Source organism: Castanea sativa, chromosome 9 (assembly GCF_040712315.1).
Source record: "Castanea sativa cultivar Marrone di Chiusa Pesio chromosome 9, ASM4071231v1".
NCBI lineage: Eukaryota > Viridiplantae > Streptophyta > Magnoliopsida > Fagales > Fagaceae > Castanea > Castanea sativa.
Window position 1 is genome coordinate 32,237,420 of NC_134021.1, and position 14,299 is coordinate 32,251,718.

Here is a 14,299-nt window from a genome sequence, read left to right on the forward strand (position 1 = left end):
GATGCTGTTTTGGCATCTAATTAATTCAAAACATTCTACAAAGCCGTAAAATTAATATTCATAACATTTTCACAACATGCAACTCCAGTCACCTTATACACCTGAGTCCATGCCAAAACTCAAAATAATAATAATAATAAAAGCAAACAAAGAAGAGGAAAACTGAGTTAAACAGTCTGGGTTCTTGGTAAGACAATTGAGCATGCTGTAAAGATATTGTGAGCATATGTTATGTTTTTAGGTTTAATATAAAGGAGGAAAATGACTTCTTACCAAATTATGGTAAGAATGTGGCAAATTTGAAAAGGGCGAGTAATTGAGTGATTGCCATTTGCCATATTTTTCTGAATTTTTTCCCTAAAAAATTAATCATGTTTATTTATTATTATTTAGATATATATAGAAAAAAATGGTGTTTTAGCCTTATAGCCTATGGGACTATATTATTTCATTCTCTAAGATATGGGATTCTTAAAACCATAGGATCAATAACGTGGTGAATGAAACTTGAAACATTCAAGTTTAGAGCACATTGTTTTAAATTTATTAAGCCTCTAAGGAAAATTCATGGTTGAGTTAAACCAAAGTAAGGAATATTTTAATTTCATGCTAAAGTTAATTAATCTGTCTAAAAAACACACACACAATAATAGGCTGAAGAAGAAGTCACAAAAAAATATAAAAACTAGTAGCAATAGCGAAAGGGAGAGAGAGAGGTCTGCCTAACTAACCAACGAACAAAAGAGTCCGCTTCCACGCATTATACCCCTATTCCCACGCTTCTTCTTCCAAGCAAGCACGTCTTGGCACACAAGCTGTGTAGAGAGATAGAGATAGAGAAGGAGTCTATTCCTTCAATAACACCGGACCGGTACCAACAATTGCAACAAACAACAACAACAAACAACAAGAACAACAACCTTTTTGTTTGTGCATTTCCTTTCCTCTACGGTACGAATCCAACCCCTTTTTTTTCACTCTTTCATTCAACAAACCAAACCACCATTGAACGAACCTTTTTTTATCTATCTTTTGGTGGGTTTGTCATATACGATTTGATTTCGTATGGGTTTGCTTTTATTGGGTCCATCTCACATTTTGGGTCGATGGACAATGTAGTTTTATTGGTTATTTAATCTTTGTGATGTGTTTCTTTCATTGGGATTCATTCAGTGTATTGTTTTTTGTCAACTGGGGGGGTTAATTTTTATTAATGTGGTGTGCAATTGATGGTTACAGGCATGCGTGAATTTTGAGTTCCAATTGTGCTGTCCTGTCTATATATTCGGAATTTCCATGGTAACATAGTTGTTCTTTTGGCTCAGCTCATTCAGGAAGTTGGTTTTCCAAATTCCAATATATAAATGGCAATTCATACAGAACAACATTGTTAAAACTTTGTTTTGGATTTGCATTGAAATGGCTGAGAGAAATGTCTCATCCCTGGGGATTGTTTCTAGGAACTTTCTGTTTTGTTTGTTCGTTACAACATCAGTCTTGTTCATATTATCTTGGTTCTTTGTGTTGCGTTCAACCAGTCGTCCTAGCTTCATCGATCATAGTTTGTTACCCAATTCCAAGCATTTTGCTACGGGTGGTGACAATGGGGATTCTGCTACCCGTAGTGAAAACGAGGTGGAACCCTCGATTGGAAATAGATCAATCCTTGTGGACAATGATGAAGAAGAAGAATCACCCCAAGAGAATGCAAAATCTGATGTGAAATGCATTACCAAAGATAGTGTAGTTCTAGATCAGCAGAAAGAAAATAAACTAGTTCTTAAGGTTTTTATGTATGATCTATCCCCTGAGTTTCATTTTGGACTCTTAGATTGGAAGGCACAAGGTAATAGTGTTTGGCCTGATATTCAAACTAAGATACCTGATTATCCTGGTGGGTTGAATTTGCAACACAGTATAGAGTATTGGCTTACATTGGATCTCCTTGCTTCTGAACTTCCAGACCCTCCAAATGCCCAGAGTGCAATAAGAGTCCGCAACGTTAGTGAAGCTGATATTATATTTGTACCATTCTTTTCTTCCTTATGCTATAACCGGTATTCCAGAGTCGACCCGCACCAAAAGAAGACCAAAAATAAGTTGCTTCAAGAGAAGTTGGTGAGGTTTTTAACAGCCCAGAAGGAATGGATAAGGTCAGGAGGACATGACCACTTAATTGTGGCCCATCATCCGAATAGCCTTTTAGATGCAAGGACGAACCTTTGGCCTGCAACATTTATACTTTCAGACTTTGGAAGGTATCCTCCAAACATAGCAAATGTTGAGAAAGATGTGATTGCTCCTTACAAACATGTAATCGGATCGTATGTTGATGACTCGTCTGATTTTGATAGCCGTCCAACTTTGCTGTACTTCCAAGGAGCAATATATAGAAAAGATGTAAGTACTCTTTCTCTTTAAGTAATTTTTGTTCAATGTTTCTTGCAGTATCAGTTGTAGGAAATTTGGTTAATTAAATTTGCTGGGAATTCTGTTGCTTACATGTTCTAAACAAAATTATAAGCTGTAGGTCACTAGCTAGACTTGGGTTTCATTTTCTTTTTGCTATGCCATGCCTCACATGTTAGTTAATACTGACAATAATATTTACGCAGAGAGAAACTAAATACTCTCATGAAGTTCAAATTGTTTATATTGAATGAAGAATTAGCTAATTTTACTAAATTTGTTGGACAGATGCTATGCATATCTAAAATATTTTGCAAAAACAGGCATAGGTAAGATTTATAACTGATAATATATGTACTTTTAACATATATCAATAAAATTCAATGTTAAATCTACACATGATGAGTCAGATAATTTACTTAAGTGAGCCAATCTGACAGCTGTGCAAGAAGTAAAATAGAAGTTAAATAACAATAACATACCTTCATAAAACAGTAAAAATCTTAGGTTCAAAGTAGCTGTTTTTGCTGATTATTAGTCCAGAGTATACATGGTATTGTAATTATATTTTTCTTAGTTCATTGCCATTGTTCTAGAAGGAAGGTGAATTATAACATGAAGAGTTCTGTATGATTTCAAATATCATTGACCTATTGGAAATGAATAAGATTGTAAAAATATCTAGACACATCTATGTTGCACTTTCATGTCTAAAAAGGTGAAGAACACTTATAAATACTATTACACTCCAAAGTAATTTCTTTCCCCACAACTCAGCTCAAGAACTGAGAGTTACGGGAAGTTAGTATTTGGTTTAGTTTCTTTTGTGAGGTGAGAGTTGAGTTCCAGTGCTCAAACCCACTTTGCAAACTTCACAATCCTTGGGGTCAACACATACTTTGAAATCCTTAGGTAAGCTGGTGAAGTACAAATCAGCAAGGAAACTCCCGTCGTGTCTCCAGTCTAAAGTTCTTATTTTTCCTTTTGGTTTGGGGATGTACAGATCTTTAGGGGAAAATTCTTGTGTTTAGGGGTGATGATGGATTATTTCCCCCTTTCTCTTTGTCCATCATTTCTACTCTTTTCTCTTTCCATTTCCTCCAAATTAAATTGGTTGTGAAGCTGCATTTAAGGGAGTGCACAGTTTTGTTTTATATTGCAGTTGTTAAGGATGATACAGAGGTGACCATTCACTAATTAAGGTTGGGAGGAAAGGTATTGATTCTGAAGATCCTCAGGAAGAACGTAAATGAAGTTGTGCAGTTGTAGCATTATCTGACACTGATTGAAGAGTTCTATTGAGAAGATATATGAAATTGAGCTGAGAATGGATAACAGATTCTCTTGTATAGAGAGAGTGGCCTAGGGATTTGTTAAAACCATTCTATTTTTTATTTATACTTATTTATCATTTTGGTTGGGGAAGAGGGGGATTGGTTTGTTGGGTTCTGGTGAATTCCTTTAAAGGGCAGATCAGTATGGCCAGGGGAGAATTGATCCAAAAAGTTAAAAGGCAAGGAGAGCAGGGCTTTTAGGAGGATTACTCTTTATATTTTATCTAGCTAACCCCAAAGTTTTGGGACTAAGGTATAGTTGTTGTTGTACTTTTTATATTTCATCTGATATTCTAGGAAGGAGCGAAATAGGGATTATTTTTGTTGGTGTTCAGCTTCACAAGTTCATATTCTAAATTAAACATTGATCATCCCTTGTACACTATCTTCATACTTGGGATGACCCTCCTGTTATCTTGTGAATTTATATACCTAGTAATAAGATAAAATAAATGGGGCAATTTGGAACATGGTTCCCCATTGTTTGATTTGGGGTATTTGGAGAGAGAGAAATGCTCAAATATTTGAAGGAAACAAAAGTTCGATTCAAGACATGAAGATGTCTTTTTCTAGACTGTCTGGGTGGTCTAATGCTTCAGATGTTTTATCTCTTTCTTCATTTGCTGATATACTTGATAGATGTACTTTGTTTTCTTCTTCTTAGTTTTGTTTTCTGCCCATGCCTATCTTAGTGCATGTCCTGTGTGCTCTGGCCCCTTTTTTGTACTAGTTTTCTCTTTCAATGAAGTATGTTACTTCAATTAAAAATAAATAAATAAGCTATGGAAAAAAACACAAGAACAAAAGATAAAGCTTTCCACATTGACTGCAGCATAGTCTGTTTATATGGATCTAATGTGTTATCAAATCCATTAATTGGTTTGTATTTCCTAATGAATTTAGAATATCCTCCTTTTTCTTGGATCATGTATACACCATCAAGTTCCTTCACTTAAAACCGTAGGATTTATTGTAGCCAATTTCAGTCCCCTTCTCCTTCTGTTAGTTGGCAGTGGATCCTATGTTCTGGCACATCAGAGTTCTGGATAGGCTGCGACCCTCGTGATCCTATTTCAGCTTTAGTTATCTAGGAATAGCGCAATTTCAGGGTTCTGGTGCTTACCTTCATGCTTGGCTCCTCGAATGATACCTGAATGAGGCAATTTCCCTTGTGGATGACCCTATGAATTCTTCAGATGGTTGTTTTTGTAATCATGTAAGAATTTTCCCTATAAATATCTCCTGTTTTCTCTGGGCCACAATTGCCACAGGGAAAATTGTTTTTATGGATCTTATCTGTATGCTGATGATTCGAAATGAATGATCATTGTTCATCATCTCTAACTAACATCATAAAGTCCTAAACTTTCTTGGAGACCTATACTAAAATAGCAAAATGTAATCTAGGTTCAGCACCAGTTATCTAGTATCCCAAGAAAGGGTATTGGCTATTTTCAGATTAATTATGATGTAAGGGACAAGTCCTTCGCCAGACCTAATGAGAATGGCCTTGTCATGGGTAGTATTGAAGTTCCTTTTGGTAGCAACCAACCTCTATGAATGGGAAAGTCTTGATCCTTGTGTGTGTGTGTGTGTGTGTGTGTGCACAGACTTAAAAATGATGTGTGTGTGTGTGTGTGTATTTTCCTTTTACCTTTTTCCCTAGTCATTGAAAGCATTTTGTTCATTTATGGGATGATTCTGTTTGTGTTTCTTTGATACAAATTTCTTTTGTCTCGCATGATCAATACGTTGTCCACCAATCTAGGATTGTTAATTAGGCATACTTTATAATTTAATTCTTTTTGATTGGTCCATTTTTGATGAAATCTCAGTGAATTGTCATTTCTTGGATTCTCGATGCTTCTATGTTCAATTGATTCAATGATATCTTCTGTTTCATTTATTTAATTTATTCAGTCTGTTTCACTTTGGATTGCTTGCGTTCAACTTATGTAAGATTCTTAAATGTTGGGTTTCTCATACTCAGGGAGGCTTTGTTCGGCAAGAGTTATATTATCTTTTGAAAGATGAGAAAGATGTGCATTTTGCATTTGGAAGTGTCCAAAAAGATGGAATTAAGAAAGCTACCCAGGGAATGCACTCTTCGAAATTCTGTCTCAATATAGCAGGTGATACCCCCTCATCAAACCGCCTCTTTGATGCCATTGCTAGCCATTGTGTACCTGTCATCATCAGTGATGAGATAGAGCTCGCATATGAGGATGTCCTTGACTATTCTCAGTTCTGCATATTTGTTCGGACAGGGGATGCTCTCAAAGAAAAATTCCTCATGAATCTCATCCGGAGTATTAAGAAGGATGAGTGGACCAGAATGTGGCAGAAGTTGAAAGAGGTTGAAAATTTCTATGAGTTTCAGTACCCATCGAAGGAGGGTGATGCAGTGCAAATGATATGGCAGGCTGTTGCCCGTAAGGTTCCTGCTATTAGATTGAAGCTACACAAGTCTAGTCGATTCTCTCGTTCTCTTGTCCACTCTGAGAGGGGGTTAAACTTGATACCATCGCCAAATAATTTTTGGTGAAAGAGGAAGCTTTCATTCGTTTGGGCTCTTTATTTTTAGAGCTTTTGATATAACAAAATATTGAGTTTTACACTCTTCAGCAAGGTGAGAACTACAATGTATCCTCACTGCAAATTTTGAGACTGACATTGTAACTTTTCTGAAAAAAAAAAAAGGGGGGGAGGGGGGTGCAGAGAAAGGAAAAAGGAAGCATTCAGCTTCCATCTATGCCTAGGAAAATTCATAATTTTTTTATTATATATATAGATTTTATTGTCTTCTTTTCAATACAAATAATTTCGAAACACAAACTTGTTAATATCAGCATTATGCTTAAGGCCTTACCATTTTCCCATGGCTGCTTCCAGGCTGATCAAGAATGGTCTAAGTCTGTGTAAGTTGGCAATCTAATAAGTAATGAGTAAAAACCATTAGTCCCTGCAAATGCCAGTCAAGGTACGTTGTGTAAGTGTAATAAGACTAAGATTTTCGCCAACTAGATCAATGCTATGGTGCACTACGAAATAATAGTACTTATCTCTCAGTCTTATTATAAAAGATAGTAGTACTTATCTCTCAGTATTTGGATCTCTGAAATTTCATTTTGGTGTAGAGAAATTTCATTAAATTTAAAAGCAGAAGTTTTTTAAGTACAAAACCGTTTGGCTTACAACAAAAGGTGGAGGAACAGAATGCATCACAAAAGGTTCCCCACTTCCCCTAAAACTATTTCTAACTTCAGCTAACAAATTTGTACAGCAATTTCCACCTTGATGATGAGTATGTTGGATGACCGCCTCAAATTGCCGGATAAGAAATCTGAAATTAGAAATTAGGGCACTGCATGTGTGAGACTCGTAAACTGGAGAATCTTGTGAAGCTAAAAATATCCACAATTAGCTTGACATCCAATTTGATGATGATTTTCTGGGCATTTGAGTTAGAAGTTAAACTGAGTCCATCCCTAAGAATCCAAAACACTGCCACCAAAGAATTGGATATCCCAATGTTCTTGGAGAAAGTCAGAGTTTGGATTGGATAAGCTCCCCCACATTAGTTCTTTGAGTTCAAAAGTACTGATTCATATCATATCATATGTGTTGAGTTTAAAGAAACCAAAAGGAGGTGGTCACTCCCAAGTAATCAGTCAGCAGAGTAGAGTTCAACAGCCAAATAAATATTAAATAATGTTTTTTTTTTTGGCAGATAAGATTGATAGGTGTGAAGTGAAGAATGGCTCTCATTTCTTTCTTCTTTATGGGCCTTTGAAAACATAATCAATTTCATTGCTGGAGAATACCATATTAGGTTTGAGATTGGCATGCATCCAGTAGTAAAGTAGTTTTTGAGTTTTGACACTTATCTCTATGGATTGGATTCAGTTTCTGCTCTTATAAAAAAGGAAATGGAGCGATAGGATATTTCCTTGCTAAAAAACCCCATAGCAATAGCCATAGGTACCTAACTCTATTTTTATTATATTGTATGTATGTATGATAAAGATGAAATAATTAGCCAGGAGCAGGTAGGATGCTACTATGATCACGTCCAAGTAGGAAAGCCACGCTGGTCGATCTTCTTTACCCATTTTTTGTTTACACACACACACACACAAAAAAAAAAAAAAATTGATGAAGTGCCCATGCATTATTTTAGCACTTGCCCAATTTTGGCATGAAATCTGAAACATTTTTAGAATAAATTTTTTACTCCATTTGTTTGTGGAAGATATCATATCAGCCATTTCTCTTCTTTTTTCCTACTTCTCATTGAATGAAGCAGGCTTTTGTATTGTGACACAATTAATTGATTAATTGATTCATCAAAAAAAAAAAATAATAATTAATTGATGGTATTATCTTCAATACAGCCGATCAGCTTTAATTTATGTAGCAAAAGCTAGCTTTCAACCTAATTTTCCGGCCATAAACTATAAGATTACCTTAAATAGGAGGACATTGCACAAACTAAACTAATGAGTTGAAAAAAGGGTGATAATAGCCAAATATCATGTTTTGGAAAAATTTGTGACAAACTAGCATTGTTTCGGAAATATGTAGCAAAGTGCCACTTTTTTAGTACTCGAGTTCCACAAAATCGAGTTTTAAATAGTACTCGAATTCAGTGAACTTGAGTTTTTAGTGAGTCGTCAACGTGGCATTGCTCACCTGAAATTTGTGTAATTAAAAAAAATAATCTGGTACTCAATATTACTGAAATGGAGTATTTTTTTATAATACTGGAGCTTAGTGTAGTTGAGTACCCTTTTTTTTTTTTCTTTTTTTTTTTGTTTTTGTTAGAATGGCTTGAATAGTCAAACTTACTGGTTTGACATTAGCCAACAAACCATTAAATGGCATGCCCATGTCTGGAAGATGCATGATATTCAAGAAGTTTCATGAATTGTCAAAGAAGATGGCCAGGAACAACACTTGAAATGCAAACCAAATTCATGCTTCTTTTCTTTTGGCTGAAATGGATGACACTTTGGCCATAAATGCTTGCCATTTTCTTTGACTTGATAAGTTTCATGTCGGTGTAATTATTGATATTTCGGCTTAACTTTGGCTATAAATAGATGGTGATTTTGAGAGAAAAAAGAAAAAAAGAAAAAAGAAAAAAAAGGTACTCCACTCGAGTACTATAAAGCAGTACTCGATTTCAGTCATATCGAATACCACATTATTTTTTTAATTACACAAATTTCAAGTCAACAGTGCCAGGCTAGACGCTGGCGACTCACTAGGAACTTGAGTTTACTGAACTCGAGTACTATTTAAAGCTCGATTTTGTGAAACTTGAGTGCTAAAAAAATGGTACTTTGCTAAATATTTTCAAAACAGTGCTAATTTGCCACAAATTTTGCCAAAACTCGGTATTTGGCTATTTTCACCTGACAAAAGCCATTCACACTGTGATGTCACTTTTTGTGACAGGTCCTTAAACCCAAGCCCAACAAGGTGTTGTGGGCTTGTTGAGAGGACATGGATCTTTGGGCGAACTAGAGTCGGTTCACCAAGATAAAAATCTGCAAAATTGGGCTATGGAACCGAGTTGTACGCAGGCTGCAAATAAGACAAGAACCAAAAAGCACAAGGAAGGCCTATACTTTAATAAAGAATGGGGGGATTGTTAGAACTGAATAATAAAAAGAAGGACAAGGACATCAATAAGTGCGAGCCATCAATAGATTTTTATTAATGAATTTAGTGTTCTCATTATACAAAAGGAACAAGCTTTTCAAAGAAGCAAGAGTAATCTCAAAGCTGTGAAGCTCCTTGGATCTCAAAGTTCACAGTCTTAAGAGAAAGGTTTCGATGAACCCTAAGACTTGTAAAATTTGAACCCTAGGTTTAATGTAGGAAAAATTCTCAAGTGTTTTTTATTTTTCACACTTTTTGCTATTTCTTGTTTCTCTACCCTCCACACGTTCAAGGTAGCTTCCTTTTATAGTGAAACTTAAAGGGCATGAATTTACCATTTTCTCCCCAAGTCCTCGGTTCTTCCAATCTTTTTTTGAAACGAGTATCCCGAGATTTCTTCCCTTTCTCATTCTCTTTTCTCTTTTCCTTGGAGTAACCCTTGAAAGCACTTCTTATAACCTTCCCCTTATAAAAGATGCTTTCTTCCCAACCGTTTCATATCCTTTCCAAGGTCAACGGGATGGGTCTCTTTCCAAACTTGGAGGGGTGGACATTTCGAAGGTTCCTCCATTTTGATGGTGACCGGTTGTGGCATGCCTTTTTTTGAAATGGTATTGATCTTTCGTCGAGATGAAGGGTTCTTGTAAAGGTTCTCTGATCTTGTCACGATTTTAGTCATTCTACCTTCTTCAAGGTCCCTCAGTCTTCCTCCTTTCTTAGACAGTTCAGCATTCAACCTGTGGTCCTCGATGCTAATGTGGATCCCTGTCCTTTCTCTCTACATAGGGGCCCTGGGCTTCTGAACTTCTTCCTTTTCCCATTCTTTACGACCTCATTTATTTTTCTAAGGGATAGGATCCCTTCTAGGCTTGTCTATTCATTGGGTTGGGCCACATTTCACCCTACTCCAATTTAGGCTTTTTTTTTAATTTTTTTTTATTTTGGTAGGGGCCTCGTTATGAGTACCCTGTAGCTGTAAGAAGGCCTGTGTTTGTTGGCTTCATGAGTTTGGGCTTCCCCCTCTTTTTGGGATTTCTTGGGTGCCAACACACTACACTAGTTGCATGATGTGATTTAGGTGTTTGTGTCATTACAATGAATTTATATGATTAATTTCTTATTTTAGGTTTTTTTTTTTTGGTTTCAATTTGAATATTAAGTTAGCTTCGATTTTTGGGTTGAGAGAATAGAATTGTTGGGAAAAAAGTGGCAGCAAGCCTTGATATAGGGTTGTGTAGTTTGTGTCGCTGTTGAGAAGGCCTTTTTTGAGGGGGCAAATAAAATATAATGAAAAAAAGGAAAAAAGAAAACAGTTTTCCATTAATTTAATAAACTTCTATAATTATTTTCTTCTTTTATTTATTTATTTAATGAATTTTTTGGTGGGTTAATTGCAAAATTTTAGCAAACTCTAAAGGAAGGGACACAATGACACTGTTCTATACTTGGGATGTAAAATTGTAAGTTTTAAAAGTTGAGAAATCGATTTAGAAGTGATCCCAAGCTTAAAAGGGATAAAGTGCATTGCAACCCAAAGTTTAATTATATATTTTTTTGATAGGAAAAGTTTAATTACAATTGATTAGTTAATAAAATCAACCTTTTGGTATAATTGTGTACTTTTAGTTTCTTTTAACAATTAAAATGAAATATTAATTAAAAAAATATGGTTAGTTCTTAATATATCCTTCACTTTAGAGATATCATATATAAAACAGTATTCTATTTAACTATTCTTACTAGGTAGATATTAGCGCATATATATATACACATAATTTTTTTATAAGATAGAAACATGAGCCCGACTTTTACCCTCACGTCTCACAAGCCCTTGTTCTTCGTGATGCGCTTTTATAAAGCCCAGTAGTTAATGGGCCAAGGCCTAAGCCCATACTAATACATACAAAAAAAAAAAGAAAAAGAAAAAGAAAAAGAAAACCCCATCTAAAGCCCCTCCTCCTCACTCTCACTCTCGCTCTCACTCTCAGACTGAGACTCATTTTTCATGTAAAAAAAAATATTCAGAAACACTACACGAATGGCGCTAATGCTAACATTATCATTATCATCTTTTCCTTCACATCTTCTTCTTCATCCTCAATCAAAACGTCACCGTTTTGTGTCCTTCAATTTCAAATCAAAACCAGCGGCAGCGGCAACCTCCGTCTACTCACCTAGAATTGACAACCTCGTCGACTCCGTCAACATTGCCGATGACGTCACCCAGGTCCCCCCCCCCCCCTCTTCTTTTTTATTTAGCTATGTTGTGTTGTGTTGTGTTGTGTGTGTTTTGAAATATGGTATCAATTCAATTGTTTGATACATGTACAGTTGATTGGGAGAACACCAATGGTGTACCTGAACAAAGTTACACAAGGCTGTGTTGCTAATATTGCTGCAAAACTTGAATCTATGGAGCCTTGCCGAAGTGTCAAGGATAGGTAACTAATTGCTATGCTATAAACTCCTCTCTCCCTCTCTCTCTCTCTCTCTCTCTCGCATTCATTCTTTCTACTCTTTCACCCTTTCATTTCATTTCATTTATGTTTTTAGTTGTCTTATGTCAAATGATTTTAATTTATTCATGCATCTTCAATATTATATTATATTAATTAATGCAACCGATGCCTCATATGTCCGGGAAGGGAACCCAAATAAATCCTTCAATTTTTAGCCAAATGCCGTGACATTTTGTGTGTGTGTGTGTGTTTTTTTTAGGACCTTTGGAATTTTATTTAAATACCACACCACATGTCGGGAATTGTAGGATTTAAATGGGAGCCAGAGGGAATCTTATTTCTTTATCGTCTGCTAATAGAAGATTTTACAAATACACAGGAACTGACGTTCTTTGTGAACTTTTGACGTTTCAGAATTGGTTATAGTATGATATCTGATGCAGAGGAAAGAGGGGAAATTACTCCTGGGAAAGTAAGTCACGGACTTTCCTTGCTATGATACAAAAGGAATTCGCTTTATTCATCAATTATACTTTCTTTGAATTAGGTATGATATCTTGGTGAAAGCCAATTATTCAGTTCAATTCTTATTATATTTTTGTTCCTGTAATTATGCATGCAGAGTGTATTAGTTGAACCAACTAGTGGAAATACAGGACTTGGTATTGCTTTTGTTGCAGCGACTAAGGGATATAAACTTATAGTTACAATGCCTGCATCCATAAATCTTGAAAGAAGAATTCTTCTACGTGCATTTGGTGCAGAGATTGTTTTGACTGATCCAGAGAAAGGTCTGAAAGGGGCTATTGATAAAGCTGAAGAAATTGCCCTCAGCATGCCAAATGCTTACATGTTTCAGCAGTTTGATAATGTTGCTAATACCAAGGTTATAACCGTTTCATCTCCTGAGAGAGGTATTTTTTTTTTTTGAGCTTTTGTTTATTATAGAGTATGCCTTATATTAAGATATGCATGCATGAATTGCAGATCCACTTTGAAACTACAGGGCCTGAAATATGGGACGATACCATGGGTATTGTTGACATATTTGTTGCTGGGATTGGAACTGGTGGCACTGTTACAGGCACTGGGCGTTACCTGAAAACAATGAACAAAAAAGTACAGGTTAGGATCATCTTTTTTTATTTTAAAAGGAAATTAATTGCTGCTTGTTGCAATATGTTGATAGATATAATGAATGTATACTAATAACAAATATCATGTAGAGTTTTTCTCATTTAATTGATCAACTAAAGTGCTGGAAAACTCATTAAATGTTCTAGAAATTTCCATATGAAGTGCAAGCTTGAACTTCAGAGGACTTTTCTTTTTTTTTTTTTTTTTTTTCACATTTATTTGTTTCTCTGTCTTTTTTTTTTTTTAATATTTATTTTGGCTTTGTTTTGTTTTCAATTCAATTCACTTTTAAAATATGTAAAAGAAAAGCATTATAGAATATGATTCCACGTATGGGATGGAATATGTGTATATTTGTATTTATGCAAATGCACTCACATGTGCAAATACACAGGCACGGACACATATACATACATACGTATGGTTGTGTGTTTGTGATTCAATGGTTTAGATGGGGACTAGGGTGTGATTAGGGGTTTGCATGGTGGGCTTGTGGAAGGGTATTAGAGAAAGGTGGGAACTCCTTACTGAATCATATCAAATTTTTTATTGGGAATGGCACTCATGTGCATTTTGGCTTGATTATTGTACGGGAAGTGTCCTCTCAAGACCTTTTCTAGATTTGTTCAGACTAGCGGTGGATACTGGGACTTCAATATCATCTTATCTGGTCAATTTAGATGATCGATGTAGATGGAATTGGAATCTTAAGTTAATAAATCATTTCAGTAATGGGAAGTTGATTACGAGAATCTCTAATTTTCCGTCTAGTCAGGGTGAGGACCAATTAGCATGGAGACGCTATAAACATGGAACTTTTGAAGTTCATTCATACTTTGATACTTTGAGATGGTTTACAGAGGACAATCTTCATTGTGAAGCCAGTGGGGTGCCAAGCTGCTTTGTACAATAGCATTTTTCTTTTGGACAGGCCTTGGGTTAGATTGTGGTTGTCGACAATCTTCAGAACACATCTTGTTCTTATTGATTGGTGTTGCATGTGCAAGATAATGAGTCAGTTGAGCATCTTTACTACATTGTTCAGTGGCACAAGATATTTGGCCTTTTGTGTTTACATTATTCAGGATTGTTTGGTTTATGCCGAAGACTTATGCCTCAGATATTGTAGTGTTGGTAGGAAGATTAATTATCATATTCATTCTAAGATTTGGAAAGCAAGTCCACTGTTTGTCTTGTGGACACTTTGAGCACCCCAATCATGTTACCAAGAAATTTTGCTAAGATCTTTGTATGAGTGAATGACTAGCTTGGGTTGCATCCCCTCATCTTCTT

The 14,299-nt window shown here is 35.6% G+C and overlaps 2 protein-coding genes across 4 annotated transcripts in view; both read left to right on the forward strand.

Moving 5' to 3' along the window:
- The first annotated feature begins 702 nt into the window (after nucleotides 1-702).
- LOC142609514 (putative arabinosyltransferase ARAD1) lies at nucleotides 703-6,554 on the forward strand. 2 transcript variants are annotated; one of them, XM_075781107.1, is made up of 3 exons: nucleotides 703-951; nucleotides 1,240-2,400; nucleotides 5,734-6,554. In XM_075781107.1, exons 2-3 carry the CDS (start codon nucleotides 1,420-1,422, stop codon nucleotides 6,286-6,288), a joined length of 1,536 nt encoding a protein of 511 aa, XP_075637222.1. In that variant the 5' UTR covers nucleotides 703-951; nucleotides 1,240-1,419; the 3' UTR covers nucleotides 6,289-6,554. The 2 variants fall into 2 exon arrangements, with proteins under 2 accessions (XP_075637222.1, XP_075637223.1); XM_075781108.1 differs by having other exon boundaries at nucleotides 1,326-2,400.
- A 4,796-nt stretch (nucleotides 6,555-11,350) lies between these two features.
- The window catches only part of LOC142609672 (S-sulfo-L-cysteine synthase (O-acetyl-L-serine-dependent), chloroplastic-like), a 28,363-nt gene continuing 25,414 nt past the window's right edge, over nucleotides 11,351-14,299 (forward strand). The window contains exons 1-5 of one of the 2 annotated variants that reach the window (XR_012839650.1): nucleotides 11,351-11,637; nucleotides 11,742-11,851; nucleotides 12,284-12,341; nucleotides 12,492-12,755; nucleotides 12,857-12,994. Coding sequence is in view for 1 of the 2 variants with exons in the window: in XM_075781327.1 (XP_075637442.1) it covers nucleotides 11,449-11,637; nucleotides 11,742-11,851; nucleotides 12,284-12,341; nucleotides 12,492-12,755; nucleotides 12,857-12,994 (759 nt within the window). In the remaining variant the exon portion in view is untranslated. The remainder of the gene's footprint in view (nucleotides 11,638-11,741; nucleotides 11,852-12,283; nucleotides 12,342-12,491; nucleotides 12,756-12,856; nucleotides 12,995-14,299) is intronic. The other variant, XM_075781327.1, reaches the window with a different exon arrangement.

Excerpts from the sequence above, each read along its gene's own strand:
- LOC142609514 (XM_075781107.1), top strand. The coding sequence starts at position 1,420 with ATGGCTGAGAGAAATGTCTCATCCCTGGGGATTGTTTCTAGGAACTTT. Across the intron at positions 2,401-5,733 it reads GAGCAATATATAGAAAAGAT|GGAGGCTTTGTTCGGCAAGA; the intron begins GTAAGTACTCTT and ends TCTCATACTCAG.